This window comes from Bufo gargarizans, unplaced genomic scaffold (genome assembly GCF_014858855.1).
Source record: "Bufo gargarizans isolate SCDJY-AF-19 unplaced genomic scaffold, ASM1485885v1 original_scaffold_2127_pilon, whole genome shotgun sequence".
Classification (NCBI taxonomy): Eukaryota; Metazoa; Chordata; class Amphibia; order Anura; family Bufonidae; genus Bufo; species Bufo gargarizans.
In genome coordinates, this window is record NW_025334657.1 from 95,102 (window position 1) to 115,055 (window position 19,954).

Consider the following 19,954-nt stretch of genomic DNA (forward strand, 5'->3'; position numbering starts at 1 on the left):
GGGATTACAGGAATGGTGTGCCTTAAAGTGTCTGGAGATGGGTTTAGAAACCTCAATCTCCTCTAGCTCCTGCGCCTTCAGGATATCCCTCACGTGTTCCCTCACACGGACCCGCAACTCCCGTGTGGTCAGCCCCACATAAATCATGGGACATGGGCACTGTGCGTAATACACCACCTGAGTGCTGGAACACGTGAGGGAGTGTTTGATCCTGAAGGTTCTAGTGCCAGAGGAATTGGCGAAATCAAGGGAGCGCTCCATGTTTGGACACGCAGCACATCTACCGCATGGTCTAAAGCCCATCCTGGGGCCATCCTGTCCGGCAAAAAGTGGGAGAGGGATTGGCTGTAAATAGCCTCTTACCAAATTATCTCGCAGGGTGTTGGCCCTGCGTGCCGTGACAAGAGGACGTATGGGCAATATTTTTTCCAGAATTGGATCAGTGCGCAAGATAGGCCAATGCGTGGTCAGACAAGACCTCATGTCATCCCAATGCGAGTGGAAAGTACTAATGAATCATATTTTGCCGTCCGGTATTCTTTCTTTCTTAATAGATAACAATTGGGACTGGCACTGTTTTTTTGCCCGTCGGTAGGCCTTCTTAATGGACCGATGACTGTATCCTCTCCTGAGGAACCGATCCTTAAGGTCACCAGCCTGTTTCTCAAATGTCGTATCATCAAGAACTGACCCACTGGAATTGCCGAGATTGTACTTTTGGGATGGAGAGAGGTAGCATGTAGATATGAATTTACGGCCGTCTCTTTCCAGAAAACATCCGTCCTGAGTTGGCCACCACTGTCTCTAAACACCGATACATCGAGGAAATCAACCCTTTGTTTGTGGTATGTATATGTCAACCTGATGTTTTTAGAGTTGGTATTTAAGAATTTAAAGAAATCATGAAGCTGTAACTCCGTTCCCTGCCAGATCAAGAAGACGTCGTCTATGTACCGCGCCCATAAAATGGCGCGGTCCATAGCGACATGTCTGTCTGACAGAAACAGGTCCCTTTCCCACAGCCCCAGGAACAGGTTGGCATACGCGGGCGCAAATGCCGCCCCCATAGCTGTCCCCTGGAGCTGCAGGAAAAAGGACGGCTGTCTGTTGCTCCTCCCCTAGTGTGATGCGTGCGCGCATCATCTGGCGCCGCCTCCGGCACCCTGGGCCTGTGCGTCTACGCATCATCCCCGCCCGATCATGTGCTTGGTTACGTGGGGGGCGGGTTCTTTGGTCTGACGCCGGGCACAGGGTGTCCGGATGTGGTTTGCTTCCGGAGAGATCGCGCGCCTGGAGACACCACACCTGGGGACAAGCAAGTGCTGGAGTATGATTGGTTCGTACAGATTTTAAAATGTTTGATCCGCAGTGATGGCACTACCCCCTGACGAAGGCACGCCAAAACGCGCGTTGGGGTAGCGCCATCCTGGTTAGGTAATCTCTTGGTCCGATTTACTGGAGAGTTCCATCCATTCATTCCTACATCCGGTCTTGTTCCACACGGATCATTTCTGTTGTTAGGGTTTCTACTTGCAAGTCGGATTTTAGGGTCCCGTGCATGGGTCCTTTACTTCTCTTTCCTCACATTCTGGGACTCACCCTTGTTACCTTACTTATTATGTATCGGCAGCATTATTATGTTACAGTATTTCTGTTTACCATTATGTATTTCTTCTGCTGACTACACCGTCTATGATTTATGACCAGAGTTTTCCATCCAGGGTGGCGCTGTTGTTTCTTTCCCTGTCTCTTTTGTTTCCCTGTCCCACTGCATCTATGTGTATGTAAATATTCACAATATTTATTATTTTGGCTTTTTGAGCTCCATTCTTCCTTTAATCTGTCTCGAGTTTTGTCACCCACTCATCCAGGTGCAGCTCTCCCAGAAGGGACATTCGCAGGGCCACTCGCATCCGCAACTGCTGGTCCTCACTGGGGAGAATCTCGCCCCACCGACGCTGTACATTTTCTAGGGCCTTATGCCAGACGCCTTTCCAGACTGCATCCTTCCAGTCCATGCAATCTACCTCATCATAGTGGAACGCTGTCCAAAGACTAGCTGATTCCATCCTGCTGTAGCCAGGGGCGCTGTACAGATACTAGCGTTGCCCTCAATATGCTCCACGAACGGTGTCTCCGAGCTGCTTCTCCTCGCACTAGGACGCCATCCAACTGCTACCACCACTATAACGGATCTCCTGGCACCCTGACTGGGTACCTCCGTTGATGGATGCTCCTAGTGCTTCCCGAGGGCTCCAAGCAATCCACTCGACACCGATACCACCCCAGGAACAAGGAACAGGAACAGCTCTTACAAGAGCTTGTAGTTATAGCCAGGGGAGTATAGCAAATCTTCAGCGTATAGCAATCCCCAACCAAGGAGTTCCTGTTTTACCCTTTATCATGTTGAGGCTGGTGTTTGGGAAACTGATCGACACTGGGGATTGTTATACGCTGAAGATTTGCTATAATCCCCTGGCTATAACTACTAGCTCTTGCAAGAGCTGTTCCTGTTCCTTGTTCCTGTGGTGGTATCGGTGTCGAGTGGAGTGCTTGGGGCCCTCGGGAAGCACTAGGAGCATCCATCAACTGAGGAACCCAGTCGGGGTGCCACGAGATCTGTTACACACACCAGTTGAAATTATTTGTTCCAATAGCGCTAACACAGAAGAACCGCAATCAAATGATGCACTACCCAAATGCACTATATAGAAAGTATATTATTGGTATATCACACCCCTGCTTCAATCAGTTTTTTGGTGTGCAATTGGTATATTACACCAGTTGAAATGATTTGTTCCAATAGCGTTTGTCACTTTGTGTAGCTGCTTTAAAGCAGCAGAACCTCACACAAATGCTGCACTGCCCAAATGCACTATATAGAAAGTATATTATATGTACAGTTGCAAGAAAAAGTATTAAATGTTACCGTGTTTTTATTGAACAAACCATGTAAACATTCACAGTGCAGGTGGGAAAAGTATGTGAACCCCTAAACTAATGACATCTCCAAGAGCTAATTGGAGTGAGGTGTCAGCCAACAGGAGTCCAATTAATGAGATGAGATTGGAGGTGTTGGTTACAGCTGCCCTATAAAAAACACACACCAGTTCTGGGTTTGCATTTCACAAAAAGCATTGCCTGATGTGAAGGATGCCTCGCACACAAGAGTTCTCAGAAGACCTACGATTAAGAATTGTTGACTTGCATAAAACTGGAAAGGGTTATAAAAGTATCTCCAAAAGCCTTGATGTTCATCAGTCCACGGTAAGACTTCCTAGCAGTGGCCGTCCTGTAAAGATCTCTTCAAGAGCACAGCGCAGACTGCTCAATGAGGTGAAGGAGAATCCTAGAGTGTCAGCTAAAGACTTTCAAAAGACTCTGGCATATGCTAACATCCCTGTTAGCAAATCTACGATATGTAAAGCACCAAACAAGAATAGATTTCATGGGCGGAAACCACAGCTGCCCCAAATAAAACATTGCTGCACATTTACAGTTTGCACAAGAGTACCTGGATGTTCCACAGCAGTACTAGCAAAATATTCTGTGGACAGATGAAACCAAAGTTGAGTTGTTTGGAAGAAACACACAACACAATGCGTGGAGAAAAAGAGGCACAGCACACCAACATCAAAACCTCATCCCAACTGTGAAGTATGGTGGTGGGGGCATCATGGTTTGGGGCTGCTTTGCTGCATCAGGTCCTGGACGGATTGCTATCATCGAAGAAAAAATGAATTCCCAAGTTTATCAAGACATTTTGCAGGAGAACTTCTGTTCACTAGCTAAAGCTCAACAGAAGATGAGTGTTGCAACAGGAAAATGACCCAAAGCATAGAATTAAATCAACAACAGAATGGCTGAAACAGAAGAAAATATGCCTTCTGGAGTGGCCCAGTCAGAGTCCTGACCTCAACCCGATTGAGATGTTGTGGCATGACCTCAAGAAAGCGATTCACACCAGATATCCCAAGAATATTGCTGAACTGAAACAGTTCTGTAAAGAGGAATGGTTAAGAATTACTCCTGACCGTTGTGCACGTTTGATCTGCAACTACAGGGAACGTTTGGTTGAAGTTATTGCTGCCAATGGAGGTTCAACCAGTTCTTAAATCCAAGGGTTAAAATACATTTTCCACCTGCACTGTGACTGTTTACATAGTGTGTTCAATAAAAACATGGTAACATTTAATTCTTTGTGTGTCATTAGTTTAGTTTAAGCAAACTGTGATTGTCTATTGTGACTTAGATGAAGATCAGATCACATTTTATGACCAATTTGTGCAGACATCCATATCATTCCAAAGGGTTCACATACTATTTCTTTCTTATTAGTAGATCAGAACCCTGCCTCAATTAGTTTTTTGGAGGGTCAACTGGTATATCACACTATTTGAAATTATTTGTTCCAATAGCGTTTGCCACTCTGTGTAGCTGCGGTAACGCAGCAGAACCGCAAACAAATGCTGAACTACCCAAATGCACTATATAGAAAATATATTCAATTCACTCACACCCCCTGCCCCGGCAGCAAATATGATGGAGGAGTTGGTCTTCTCCTATCAGACACCTGTTCCTACAGCCCAACTCCACTGCCTCATTTGAAGTACACTCTGTTTGCATCTACTCTCCCTCCAACCTTCAAGTAGCTGTCATTTACCGCCCCCCAGGCCCAGCCACCATCTTTATTGACCACTTTAACAACTGGATAACAAACTTTCTTTCTGCTGACATCCCCACTATCATAATGGGTGACTTCAACATCCCTATTGACACCTGCCACTCGGCCGCCTCTAAACTCTTATCACTCTCTTCCTCCTTCGGCTTATCACAGTGATCTTCAGCTCCCACCCACAGAGATGGTCACACTTTGCATCTTATCTTTACCCGCCTCTGCTCCCTATCTAGCCTTTCTAATTCACCTCTCCACTTATCCGACCACAACCTACTCACCTTCTCTTCATTGGTCTAGCACAACCCTGCAGAAACCTTAAACATCTCGACTTTCGCTTGCTTTCTAACTCTCTTCTCCCACTCTCTACCATCTGTTCCCTCCAAGACCCAGATGCTGCTACCACCTTATATAACACCACAATAAGTACAGCTTTGGAAACTGTTGCCCCCCTCACACACAACAAAACCCCGAAAAATTAACAGACAACTCTAGCACACCAACCTGACCCAAAAACTCAGACAAGCTTTCAGGGCTTCTGAGCGGCGATGGAAGAAATCCCATTCTAAAGATCATTTCACCGCATACAAGCAATCCCTCCTCATATTCAAATCCTCAGTTGCTAATGCAAAACAGGCCTACTACTCATCTCTCATATCTTCCCTGGCCCACAGCCCTAAACAACTTTTTTTAGCACTTTTAACTCCCTTCTCAGTCTCCCAGCGCCCCCACATTCTCTTCTCAGCTGAGGACTTTGCCAAATATTTCAAACAAAAGATAGTCAACATCAGAGAAAGCTTCACTACACAGTACCCACAGACCCTCTACACAACTGCTCGGTCCTCTTCTCCCAAAACCCGCTTCTCCACCATTACAGAAGAAAAACTCTCCACTCTACTCTCCAGATCATATCTCACCACCTGTGCACTTGACCCAATCCCATCCCACCTCATCCCTAACCTCACCACAGTGTTTATCCCAGCCCTAACTTATCTCTTCAACCTATCACTAACCTCTGGTGTCTTTCCCTCTGCTTTTAAACATGCTACCATTACACCCATCCTCAAAAAGCCTTCACTTGACCCATATTCTTTGTCCAGTTATCGCCCCATATAGCTTCTTCCGCATGCCTCAAAGCTACTTGAACAACATGTCCATTCTGAACTGTCCTCTCACTTCTCCTCCTGCTCCCTCTTTGCCTACAATCTGGCTTCCGACCCCACCACTCGACTGAGACTGCCCTCACCAAAGTCACCAATGACCTACTGACAGCCAAAACCAAGAAACAATACTCTGTCCTCCTTCTCCTTGACCTGTTCTCTGCCTTCGACACTGTTGGACCACTCCCTTCTGTTGCAAACTCTCTCATCCCTTGGCATCACTGACCTAGCCCTCTCCTGGATCACATCATACCTCACAGACCGATCGTTTATCGTCTCCCACTCCTGCGTCTCATTCCCTCTCTGTTGGTGTCCCGCAAAGCTCTGTCCTATGACCCCTGCTCTTCTTTATCTACACTTTTGGCCTGGGACAGCTTATAGAGTCCCATTGGTTTCAGTATCACTCCTACGCTGACGACACACAAATCTACCTCTGTGGTCCAGACATCACCACCTTACTATCAAGAATCCCACAATGTCTATCTTCTATATCATCCTTCTTCACCTTTCGCTTTCTAAAACATGGATAAAACAGAATTCATCATCTTTCCCCCATCTTGCTCAACCCCCCCCCCCCCCAACAGACCTATCTATCACGATCAATGGCTGCACACTCTCCCCGGTCAACAAAGTCCGCCGCCTTGGAGTGAGCTTGGATTCTGCCCTCTCCTTCAGACCGCACATCCAAGCCCTTTCCACCACCTTCCGCCTCCAACTTAAAAACATCTCCCGCATCCTTGATTTCCTTAACTTTGAATCTGCAAAAAAGCTTGTACATGCCCTCATCATCTCCTGCCTAGACAACTGCAACACTCTCCTCTGTGGCCTTCCATTTAGCACTCTCGCACCCCTCCATTCTATCCTAAACTCTGCTGCCCGACTAATCCACCTCTCACCATATTACTCCTCTGCCTCTTCCCTCTGCCAATCCCTTCACTGGCTCCTCATTGCCCAGCAAATTCACTTCAAAGAACTAACAAATACATACAAGGCCATCCATAACCTCTCTCCTCCTTACATCTCTGAGCTACTTTCCCGATACACCCCCACACGCACTCTCCGATCCTCACAAGACCTCTTCTCTCCTCTTATCACCTCTTCCTACAATCGACTCCAAGAATTCTCCTGTGCATACCCCATACTCTGTAACTCACTACCCCAACATATCAGACTCTCATCTACAGTGGAATCCTTCAAAAGAAACCTGAAAACCCACCTCTTCAGGCAAGCCTACAACCAGTGACCCTGCTGCCGTTATACCGCCATGACCAACTTCACCCGCACCTACTGTGTCCTTCTCCCATACCATGTAGATTGTAAGCTCTCGTGGGCAGGGCCCTCTCTCCTTCTGTACCAGTTTGTAACTCGTCTTGTTTATGATTAGTGCAATTGTGTGTATTGTGTATGTATAACTCTTCTCATATTTACAGAGCTATGGAATGAATTGCGCTTTAATAATAAATAATAATAATAACATTATTAGTTTATAACACCCCTGCCTCAATCAGTTTTTTGTTTGGAAAACTGGTATATCATATCAGTTGAAATTATTTGTTCAAATAGCGTTTGTCACTGTGTAGCTGTGATAACACAGCAGAAAAGCAAACAAATGCTGCACTACCTAAATGCACTATATATAGAAAGTATATTATTGGTATATCCCACCCCTGCCTCAATCCGTTTTTTGGGGGGTCGACTGGTATATCACACCAGTTGAAATTATTTGTTCCAATAGCGTTTGTCACTTTGTGTAGTTGATTTAAAGCAGAACAACCTCACACAAGTGCTGCACTACCCAATTCACTATATAGAAAGTATATTATTGGTATATCACACCCTTGCCTCGCTCAGCTTTTTTGAGGGGAATTGGTAAATCACACCAGTAGAAATTATTTGTTCCAATAGCGTTTGTCTCTCTGTGTAGATGCGTTAACGCAGCAGAACCGCAAACAAATGCTGCAGTCCCAATATTATTAGAAGATCACAACCCTGCCTCAATTATTTTTTGGGGGGGGTCAACGGGTATATCACACTAGTTGAAATTATTTGTTCAATAGCGTTTGTCCCTCTGTGTAACTGCGGTAACGCAGCAGAACCTCACACAAATGCTGCACTACCCAAATGCACTATATATAAAGTGTATTATTGTTATATCACACCCCTTCATCAATCAGTTTTTTTGGGGGGGGTCAACTGGTATATCACACTAGTTAATATTATTTGTTCCAATAGCGTTTGTCACTCTGTGTAGCTGCGGTAATGTAGCAGAACCGCAAACAAATACTGCACTACCCAAATGCACTATATAGAAAGTAAGTTATTGGTATATCACACCCCTGCCTCAATCAGTTTTTTGTGGGGTCAACTGGTATCACACTATTTAAAATTATTTGTTCAATTCGCGTTTCTCACTTTGTGTAGCTGTGTTAATGCAACAGAACCGCAAACCAATGCTGCACTAACAAAATGCACTAAATAGAAAGTATATTATTAGTATATCGCACCCTTGCTTCAGTTTGTTTGGGAGGCAACTATTATATCACACCAGTTAAAATTATTTGTTAAAATAGCGTTTGTCACTCTGTGTAGCTGCGGTAATGTAGCAGATCTGCAAACAAATGCTGCACTACCCAAATGCACTATATAGAAAGTATATTATTGGTATATCACACCCCTGCTTCAATCCAATTTTTTAATTGCGCAACTGGTATATCGCACCAGTTTAAATCAATTGTTCCATTAGTGTTTGTCTCTTTGTGTAGCTGGCGTAACGCAGCAGACCACAAACAAATGCTGCACTACCCAAATGCACTATATATAAAGTATATTATTGGTATATCACCAGGGCCGGCCTTTGGGGTGTGCGGGCTGTGCGGCCGCATAGGGCGCCATAGCAACAGGGGCGTCGGGCGGCCGACACAGCCCGCCGAACTCTAAGTGAAGTCTGTCTACTACAGTACAGTACTACTACTTACTAGTACTGTACTACTATTAATATATTTTGTTGCTGCCGCCCGCCGGCCATCTACAGCACATGAACATGAATGAGTCAGTCACGGTCCGGACTAGAGACTGAGTGAGGAGGGGGCGGGGCCCGCGGCTGCTCTGCGCTCCGCTCTGCTGCCTGGACAGAGCAGAGCAGACCAGACTGGCTGCTGGAGTGTGACGCAGGCTGCAGCTGCCGCACAGGCAGAGAGAGCAGAAGGAGGTGGAGCGAGCGCCAGCCAGCAGCAGCAGCCACAACAGAGAGTGAGACTCCCACAGTCCACAGACAGCACAGGTCAGCAGATGTATGTATAGTATTGGTTTTAAAACTTTTATGATTGCCAGGCCTCTAAGAAAAGAGGAGGGAGGGGGCTATTACCTAATATTTTATGGGAATTGGGAATTTAAATGACGTCTCCTGACTCCTTTGCTAGCAGGTGGAAATTTGCCAGACGTCCAGGTGAGCCCAGAGCGGACAGAGGTCAGAGAAGGGGACACCGCCCGGCTGTACTGTAGAGCGCTAGGCAGCCCCACTCCAACAATCTCCTGGAGGAAGCAAGATGGTATCTTACCCCCTCAGGTGAGAGGATGAGCCGTGCATGCGGTGCTGCAGATATATAGAGGTCCTTACTGTCACAGGTCGTGCATGCTCACCACTGCTCCCTATGGTTATTTTCCCTCTCACTTTCTATTCCTCCTGTCTCTCTCTCTCTTGGCCTGTCCATCTGCTCAGGCCCTCACCTCTCTTGGTTTCCTTGATTTTCGAAGCAGCAGCCTGGAAGCTATCCAGAGGCGGATTCAGGAGCTGCAGGTATCTGCTATAACCCGCAGAAGCCATTGACATAGATACTGCCCTGGCCAATGCCTCAGACCTTCCATACAATGGTATAATGATGAGCGATCGGTCACTCCATCATAGGCTGCCCATGGTGACACATACTGTAGTGACCAGTGGCTCTAGCAGGAGTTAGAACGGCCATGATGTAAAACTACCCCTCACGTATTGTCTGACACTGCACAGACCTGTTTTCTTCTCTTCTACCTAACATCTCACCAAATCTACCTTTACCTGTCCCCTTCTACCACTACCCTATCTCCATTGTCAGCAGAATTGGTAAGGTGCTGCACTTTTTTGGGGACTTAACGGAATGGAAGGTTTTAAATGGAGCCGATATTGGAGAAATGGGTGTGACCACTGAAGGGGTGTGGTTAACGATGGGCATGGTTACTGAGGGGCCGTGGTCACTATGGGGCGCTGTTAAGCTTTCTCGCACAGGGCGCCTAAAGGCCTAAGGCCGGCCCTGTATATCACACCCCTGCTTCATTCATTTTTATTTGGGGTGCAACTGGTAATTCACACCAGTTGAAATTATTTGCTCTAATAGCGTTTGTCACTCTATGTAGCTGTGGTAAAACATCAGAACCTCACACAAATGCTTCACTACCCAAATGCATTATATAGAAAGTATATTATTGGTATATCACACCCCTGCCTCAATTAGTTTTCTGGGGGACAATTGGTATATCACACCAGTTGAAATGATTTGTTCCAATAGCGTTTGTCGCTCTGTGTAGCTGCGGTAATGCAGCAGAACCTCAAACATATGCCGCACTACACAAATGCACTATATAAAAAAGTATATTATTGTTATATCACACCCCTGCCTTAATCAGTTTTTTTAGTGGGGCAACTGTAATATCACACCAGTTGGAATTATTTTTTCTAATAGCATTTGTTACTCTGTGTAGCTGCAGTAATGCAGCAGAACCTCAAACAAATGCTAAACAACTCAAATGCACTAAATAGAAGGTATATTATTGGTATATCACACCCCTGCTTCAATCAGTTTTTTTAGTGGGCAACTGGTATATCACACCAGTTCAAATTATTTGTTCCAAAAGCGTTTGTCACTCTGTGTAGCTGGGGTAATGCAGTAGAACTGAAAAAAAAAATGTAGCAGTCCCCATATGCACTATATGGAAAGTATATTATTAGTAGATCACAACCCTGCCTCAATTAGTTTTTTGGGGTGTCAATTAGTATATCACACTAGTTGAAATTATTTGTTCTAATAGCGTTTGTCACTCTGTGTAGCTCAAGTAATGCAGAAAAACCGCAAACAAATGCTGCACTACCCAAATGCACTATATATACAGTATATTATTGGTATATCACACTCCTGCTTCAATCAGTTTTTTGTGGGGTCAACTGATATATAACACTATATGAAATTATTTGTTCAATTAGTGTTTCTCACTTTGTGTAGCTGCGGTAACGCAACAGAACCGCAAACAAATGCTGCACTAACAAAATGCACTAAATAGAAAGTATATTATTGGTATATAACACCCCTGCTTCAATCAGTTTTTTGGGGGGCAACTGATATATCACACCAGTTACAATTATTTCTTCCAATAGCGTTTGTTACTTTGTGTAGCTGCAGTAAGGCAGCAGAACTGCAAACAAATGCTGCACTACCCAAATGCACTATATAGAAAGTATATTATTGTTATATCACACCCCTGCTTTAATCAGTTTTTTTTGGTGGGGCAACTGGTATATCACACCATTTGAAATTATTTGTTCCAATAGCATATGTTACTCTGTGTAGCTGAGGTAATGCAGTAGAACCGCAAACAAATACTGCACTATGCAAATGCACTATATAGAAAGTATAATATTCTTATATCACACTCCTGCTTAAATCTGTTTTTTGGGTGGGGCAACTGGTATATCACACCAGTTGAAATGATTTGTTCCAATAGCATTTGTTACTCTGTGTAGCTGCAGTAATGCAGCAGAATCACAAACAAATGCTACACAACCCAAATGCACTAAATAGAAAGTATATTATTGGTATATCACACTCCTGCTTCATTCCGTTTTTTAAAGTGCAACTGGTATATCACACTCCTGCTTCATTCCGTTTTTTAAAGTGCAACTGGTATATCACATCAGATGAAATGTATTTGTTCTAATAGCGTTTGTCACTCTGTGTAACTGCGATAACGCAGCAGAATGGCAAACAAATGCTGCACTAAACAAATGCACTATATAGAAAGTATATTATTGGTATATCACACCCCTGCCTCATTCAGTTTTTTTGGGGGGCAACCGGTATATTACAACAGTGGAAATTATGAGTTCAAATAACGTTTGTCACTCTGTGTAGCTGCGGAAATGCAGCAGAACCTCAAACATATGCTGCACTACCCAAATGCTGCACTAAATAGAAAGTAGATTATTAGTATATCACACCCTTGTTTCAATAAAAAAAATTTGGGTGGAAACTAATATATCACATCAGTTGAAATAATTTGTTCTAATAGCATTTGTCACTCTGTGTAGCTCCGGTAACACAGCAGAACTGCAAACAAATGCTGCACTACCCAAATTTACTGTATAGAAAGTATATCATTGGCAAATCACACCTCTGCTTCAATCAGTTTTTTTGGGGGTCAACTGGTATAATCCACCAGTTAAAATGATTTGTTTTAATAACGTTTGTCACTCTGTGTAGCTGCGGTAATGCAGCAGAACCGCAAAAATATGCTGCACTAACCAAATGCACGATATAGCAAGTATATTATTGGTATATCACATTCCTGCCTCAATCTTTTTTTTTTAAGGGCCAACTGGTATATCAAATTAGTTGAAATTATTTGTTCCAATAGCGTTTGTGACTTTGTGTAGCTGTGGTAATTCAGTAGAAGCGCAAACAAATGCTGCACTATCCAAATTCAACGTATAGAAAGTATATCATTGGTATATCACACCCCTGCTTCAATCATTTTTTGGGGGGGGGCAACTGGTATATCACACCAGTTGAAATTATTTGTTCCAATAGCGTTTGTGACTCTGTGTAGCTGAGGTAATTCAGTAGAAGCGCAAACAAATGCTGCACTACCCAAAAGCTGCACTATAGAGAAAGTATATTATTGCAATATCTCACCCCTGCCTCAATCAGTTTTTTGGGGGGCAACTGGTATATCACACCAGTTGAAAGTATTTGTTCCAATACTGTTTGTCACTCTGTGTAGCTGCAGTAACGCAACGGAACCGCAAACAAATAATGCACTAACCAAAATGCACTATATAGAAAGAATATTATTGGTATATCACATCCCTGCATAAATAGAAAGCATATTTTTTGTATATCACACCCCTGCTTCAATCAGTTTTTTTGGGGGACAACTGGTATATCACACCAGTTGAAATTATTTGTTCCAATAGCGTTTGTCACTGTGTAGCTGCGTTAACGCAGCAGAACTTCACACAAATGCTGCACTACCCTAATGCACTATATATAAAGTATATTATTAGCATATCACACCCCTGCCTCAATCCGTTTTTTTTGTGGGCAACTGGTATTTCACACCAGTTGAAATGATTTGTTCCAATAGAGTTTGTCACTCTGTGTAGCTGCAGTATCGCAGCAGAACCGCAGACAAATGCTGCACTACCCAAATGCACTATATAGAAAGTATATTATTGGTATATCACTCCCCTGCCTTAATCAATTTTTTGGGGGGTCAACTGGTATATTACAGCAGTTGAAATTATTTGTTCCAATAGCGTTTGTCACTGTGTAGCTGCGGTAACGCAGCAGAACCGCAAACAAATGTGCACTACCCAAATACACTATATAGTAAGTATATTATTGGTATATCACACCTCGGCCTCAATCTGTTTTTTAGGGGGCAACTGTTATATTACACCAGTTAAAATTATTTGTTCCAATAGAGTTTGTCACTGTGTAGCTGTGGTAACGCAGAAGAATCTCAAATAAATTCTGCACTACCAAAAATGCACTATATAGAAAAGATGTTATAGGTATATCACACCCCTGCATTAATCATTTTTTTTTATAGGGAAATGGTATATCACACCAGTTGAAATTATTTGTTCCAATAGTGTTTGTCACTGTGTAGCTGCGGTAACGCAGAAGAATCTCAAACAAATGCTGCACTACCCAAATGCATTACATAGAAAGTATATTATTGGTTTATCACACTCCTGCCTCATTTAGTTTTTTTGGGGGGCAACTGGTATATCACACCAGTGGAAATTAAGTGTTCAAATAGTGTTTGTCACTCTGTGTCGAGGCAGTAACGCAGCAGAACTGCAAACAAATGCTGCAATACCCAAGTGCACTATATATAAAGTATATTATTGGTTTTATCACATCACTGCCTCAATCAGTTTTTTGGGGGGGAACTGGTATATCACACCAGTTGAAATTATTTGCTCCAATAGCGTTTGTCACTCTGTGTAGTTGTGGTAACTCAGCATAACCACAAACAAATGCTACACAACCCAAATGCACAATATATAAAGTATATTATTGGTATATCACACCCCTGCCTCAATCAGTTTTTTTGGGGTGCAACTGGTAATTCACACCAGTTTAAATGAATTGTTCTAATAGCATTTGTCACTCTGTGTAGTTGGGGTAACGCAGCAGAACCTCACACAAATGCTGCACTACCCAAATGCACTATATAGAAAGTATATTATTGGTATATAACACCCCTGCCTCAATCAATTTTTTTGGGGGGCAACGGGTATATCACACCAGTTGAAATTATTTGTTCCAATAGCGTTTGTCACTCTGTGTAGCTGCGGTAATGCAGTAGAACCTCAAACAAATGCTGCCCTAAACAAATGCACTATTTGGAAAGTATATTATTGGTATATCCTACCCCTGCTTCAATCAGTTTTTTGGGGGAGCAACTGCTATATCACACCAGTTGAAATTATTTTTTCCAATAGCGTTTGTCGCTCTCTGTAGCTGTGTAGCTGCGGTAACGCACCAGAACTGCAAGTAAATGCTTCAGTATACAAATGCACTATATAGAAAGTATATTATTGGCATATCATATGCCTGCCTTAATCATATTTTTTTTTTTTGGGGGGGGGGGGGGGGGGGCAAGCAACAAATGCTGCACTACACAAATGCACTATATTGAAAGTTTATTAATAGTATATTATATTCCTGCCTAATTCAGTTTATTTTTTGTGGGCAACTGGTATATCACACCAGTTGAAATTATTTGTTCCAATAGTGTTTGTGCTTTTACTCTCTGTGTAGCTGCGGTAATGCAGCAGAAGCGTAAACAAATGCTGCACTACACAAATGCACTATAAAGAAAATATATTATTGGTATATCACACCCCTGCCTCAATTAGTTTTTTGGGGGGACAACTATATCACATCAGTTGAAATTATTTGTTCCAATAGCGTTTGTCACTCTGTGTAGTTGCGGTAACTCAGCATAACCACAAACAAATGCTACACAACCCAACACTATATAGAAAGTATATTATTGGTATATCCCACCCCTTCCTCATTCAGTTTTTTTTTAGGGGAAACTGGTATATTACAACAGTGGAAATGATGTGTTCAAATAGCGTTTGTCACTCTGTGTAGCTGCGGAAATGCAGCAGAACCTCAAACATATGCTGCACTACCCAAATGCTGCACTAAATAGGAAGTATATTATTGGTATATCACACCCCTGTTTCAATCAGTTTTTTTAGGGGGCAACTGGTATATCACACCAGTTGAAATGATTTGTTCCAAGAGCGTTTGTCACTCTGTGTAGCTGCTGAAAAGCAGCAGAACCTCACATAAATGCTGCACTACCCAAATGCACTATATAGAAAGTATATTTTATGTATATCAAACCCCTACCACAATCATTTATTTTTTTGCGGGAGAAACTGGTATATCACACTAGTTTAAATTATTTGTTCCAATAGCTTTTGTCACTTTGTGTAGCTATGTAGCTGCAGTAACGCAGCAGAACCACAAACAAATTCTGCAGTACACAAATGCATTATATAGAAAGTATATTTATTTGTATATCATACCCTGCCTCAATCAGTTTTTTGGGGGGGGCAACTGGTATATCACACCAGTTGTAATTATTTGTTCCAATAGCGTTTGTTACGCTGTGTAACTGCGGAAACACAGCAGAACCGCAAACAAATGCTGCACTACTTAAATGCACTATATAGAAAGTATATTATTGGTATATCACACCTTTGCGTCAATCAGTTTTTTTTAGGGGCCAACTGGTATATTGCAACAGTTGAACTTATTTGTTCCAATAGCGTTTGTCACTGTGTAGCTACTTTAGCAGCAGAACCTCACACAAATTCTGCACCACCCAAATGCACTATATAGAAAATATATTATAGGTATATCACACTCCTGCTTTATTCAGTTTTTTTTTTTTGGGGGGGGGGGCAACTTGTATATCACACCAGTGGAAATTAAGTGTTCAAATAGTGTGTGTCACTCTGTGTAACTGCGGTAATGCCGCTGAAGCGCAATCAAATGCTGCACTACCCAAATGCACTATATAGAAAGTATGTTATTGGTATTTCACACCCCTGCCTCAATAAGTTTTTTTGGGGTGCAACTGGTATATCACACTAGTTCAAATTATTTGTTCCATTAGCGTTTGTCACTCTGCGTACCTGCGGTAACACAGAAGAACCGCAAACAAATGCTGCACTACACAAATGCACTAAAAAGAAAGTATATTATAGGTATATCACACCCCTTCTTCAATCAGTTTTTTTAGGGGCAACTTGTATATCACATCATTTGAAATTATTTGTTCCGATATCGTTTGTCACTCTGTGTAGCTGGGGTAATGCAGTAGAACCGCAAACAAAAGCTGCACCACCCAAATGCATTATATATAACGTATATTATTGGTATATAACACTCCTGCCTCATTCAGTTTTTTTGGGGGCAACTGTTATATTACACCAGTTGAAATTATTTGTTCCAATAGCGTTTGTCACTGTGTAGCTACGGTAACGCAGAAGAATCTCAAATAAATTCTGCACTACCCAAATGCACTATATAGAAAATATATTATAGGTATATCACACTCCTGCTTTATTCAGTTTTTTTGGGGGGGTCAACTGGTATATCACACCAGTGGAAATTAAGTGTTCAAATAGTGTTTGTCACTCTGTGTAGAGGCAGTAACGCAGCAGAACCGCAAACAAATGCTACACTACCCAAATGCACTATACAGAAAGTATATTATTGTTCTATCATACCCCTGCCTCAATCCGTTTTTTGGGGGGCAACTGATATATCACACTAGTTGAAATTATTTGTTTCAAGAGAGTTTGCCCCTCTGTATAGCTGCAGTATCTCAGCAGAAACACAGACATGTGCTGCAGAATACAAATACACTATACTATACTTTCTGTGTTAGAAAGTATATTATAAGTAAATCACACCTATTGATAGCACACCCATACCTATCCTTAAAAGGACTTTTGTGACCCTTTTAGCTAGCATTTGGTGTCTTTAACAGCCTGTCCCTGCTCCACACAGCAACCTCTCCCTACACTGGCAAAAGACCGAATTTAAAATGGCGGCCAGATCAGGTTTATTTATAAGGTAGGGGTTATGTCCATGTGCTGAAACATCTCAATTGGCTGTCCTTACCACCTGATGAATGTGTCATGGGTCAAAGTTCTTCACAATGTAAAATAATATGGCGCCGGCAGACATCGCTATATGTTCGCCCGTTCAGCGAACTGCGAACAAGCAAAGTTTGCTGCAAAACAACGTCGGGTAAAACGCAAGGCCATCTCTACTCATGGCACAGTGAAAAATTAAAACCGCCACCGCATGCTGAACCATAGCATCTAGCGCCACTCCCAGCGACCAAAACCCATGTATCCCATATATCGAATCAACTATTATGGAAAGGGGTCATAATAAAGAATATATTTTAGTCGCACATTGTGCTATTTAAAAAAGAATTGTATTTTTCCCTTTTTTTATGTTTCTGGTTATAAAAATAAAAACTAAAATACTAAAATAAAAATTACATAAAAATAAAGCCCCATATATGACAAAAAAAAAGGTGCAAATATTATTTACATAACCAAACAGAAAAAAAATATATGTTTAATACTTGAAAAAAGCGAAAAAACACCTGATTAAGACCATAAGGGCTCTGTGCTGTGCACTGCAAATTGTGGTCACCGAGCATGGGCCAGCTGCATGCTGATCGCGTACCCATTCACTTGAATGGGGTCCGCGATCCTATCTTTTTGCGGTGCGGAGGCACAGAACAGAACCCCAGGAAGCACTCCGTAGTGCTTCTGTGGGGTTACGTTCTATGTTTCAGTTCCACACCGCATCACCGGATTTGCTGCAATGCACATGGCCGGTGTCCCATGTATTGCGGACCTGCCGTATGTGGGCTGCAATATGGCAACAGAGGGACAACGACCATGTGAATGAGCCCTAAGAAAGACAAATGGCCTGGTCTGGTGGTTAAAGTTGTTAAATTAAAACATAGTCTACAAATGATCCCCTTTTAGTGGGGATTTCTTCTCTGTTTCTGACCTGTCAAAAAGCAGCCCCATTTTGAGAGATTAGTCTGAATCAAATTGCAAAAGATTTTTTCTATTCAAGCTGAATTTGGTCAGTTTAAAAATTATTCGCTCATCTCTAGTCATATTGTATGCATCTAATATCTTAAAGCTTATATCACCTCCATATGGCCATATACAGGGCTTAGGCTACTTTCACACTAGCGTTCGATCGGATCCGTTCTGAACGGATCCGCTCATAATAATGCAGACGGAGGCTCCGTTCAGAACGGATCCGTCTGCATTATTTTTAGCATATAACAGCTAAGTGTGAAAATAGCCTCGTACGGATCCGTCCAGACTTTCAATGTAAAGTCAATGGGGGACGGATCCGCCTGAAGATTGAGCCATATTGTGGCATCTTCAAACGGATCCGTCCCCATTGACTTACATTGTAAGTCTGGGCGGATCCGCACGGATCCGCACGCCTCCGCACGGCCAGGCGGACACCCGAACGCTGCAAGCAGCGTTCAGCTGTCCGCCTGTCCGTGCGGAGGCGAGCGGAGCGGAGGCTGAACGCCGCCAGACTGATGCAGTCTGAGCGGATCCGCTCCATTCAGACTGCATCAGGGCTGGACGGCTGCGTTCGGGTCCGCTCGTGAGCTCCTTCAAACGGAGCTCACGAGCGGACCGACGAACGCTAGTGTGAAAGTAGCCTTACATTGCCCTATAGCACACCTATACATGAATGTTATGGTACCTTTGTTTTTAAAATTGCAGAAGCTGGAAAAATGAACTTTGATTGATATGCAAATTAGGTCTCTCAAGGAGGACGCAAGGGAATAGGAGGGCGGGCATATGCAGAGGCTGGGGCGGGGGAACAATGAAAAAAGGCAGGGCAGCTTGGGCACCAACACAGTGAACCCGCCTCTGGGCACTTGCGAGTGCTCATTTGCATATCATTTAAAGTTTGTTTTTCCAGCTTCTGCAAGTCTAAAGACAAAGACAAAGGTACCAAAACATTCATGTATAGGTGTGCTATAGGGAAATGTAAGCATTGTGTATGGCCATATGGAGGTGACAGACTCCCTTTAAACTTTTATGGTATAACTGAATACATGCTGAAGGTGCTAGTGGTCTACTGGGTGCAAAAACTGTGAACTAGAAAACCATTTTTTTCACAGATCATGACTCACCCCAAGAAATTGTGGTCGGAAATTCCTAAACACTTGTTTAAAGTCAATTGTTCGGGACACCACTGGGGTAGAGTTCTGATGTGAGAGAGCAGAAGTTTCACTTAGTTCTGGAGAGATAGATGGAGTATTACACAGTGGGCATGGAGCTTGTTGAACATTAGGAGGCATAGTTGATTCTTGAGAAGTAGAGGGAAGATTATTTTCAGTTCTTCGTATCCAAATTTCAGTAGTTTGTGGTGTATTCAAGTAGGAATTTTCCTCACTCCATGTTGGTAATCTGTCAATGGTGTCATATGCAGGAGGAGGGGAATAATTATGCTGCTGTTGATTTGTAGGTTGAACTGAATATGAACCTGGATATCCAGAAGGTCTATAGTGAACAAATCCATAGTTATTCAGGTTGACTCCATTGCCTGGTGAGGACATTTGTTGGGTTTACTGCAGCAAAAGAGTGACAATTGTTTGTTAGATGGCATTGTGTATTGTCAAGCAACAGAAAATATATTATTCAACATTAGCATTTATCCAAGGGTCTCCAACCTCTTGCTCTACAACTGTTGCAAAAACTTAACTCGTAGCT

The 19,954-nt window shown here is 42.9% G+C and overlaps 1 protein-coding gene across 1 annotated transcript in view; it reads right to left on the reverse strand.

Annotated features, from left to right (window-relative positions):
* LOC122923994 overlaps positions 1-19,954 on the reverse strand; it is a gene marked incomplete at its 3' end in the record, with an annotated part of 119,949 nt that overhangs the window by 72,899 nt on the left and 27,096 nt on the right. Inside the window, exon 2 of the mRNA XM_044274921.1 lies at positions 19,375-19,812. Within this exon, the coding sequence (XP_044130856.1) occupies positions 19,375-19,800 (426 nt within the window). The remainder of the gene's footprint in view (positions 1-19,374; positions 19,813-19,954) is intronic.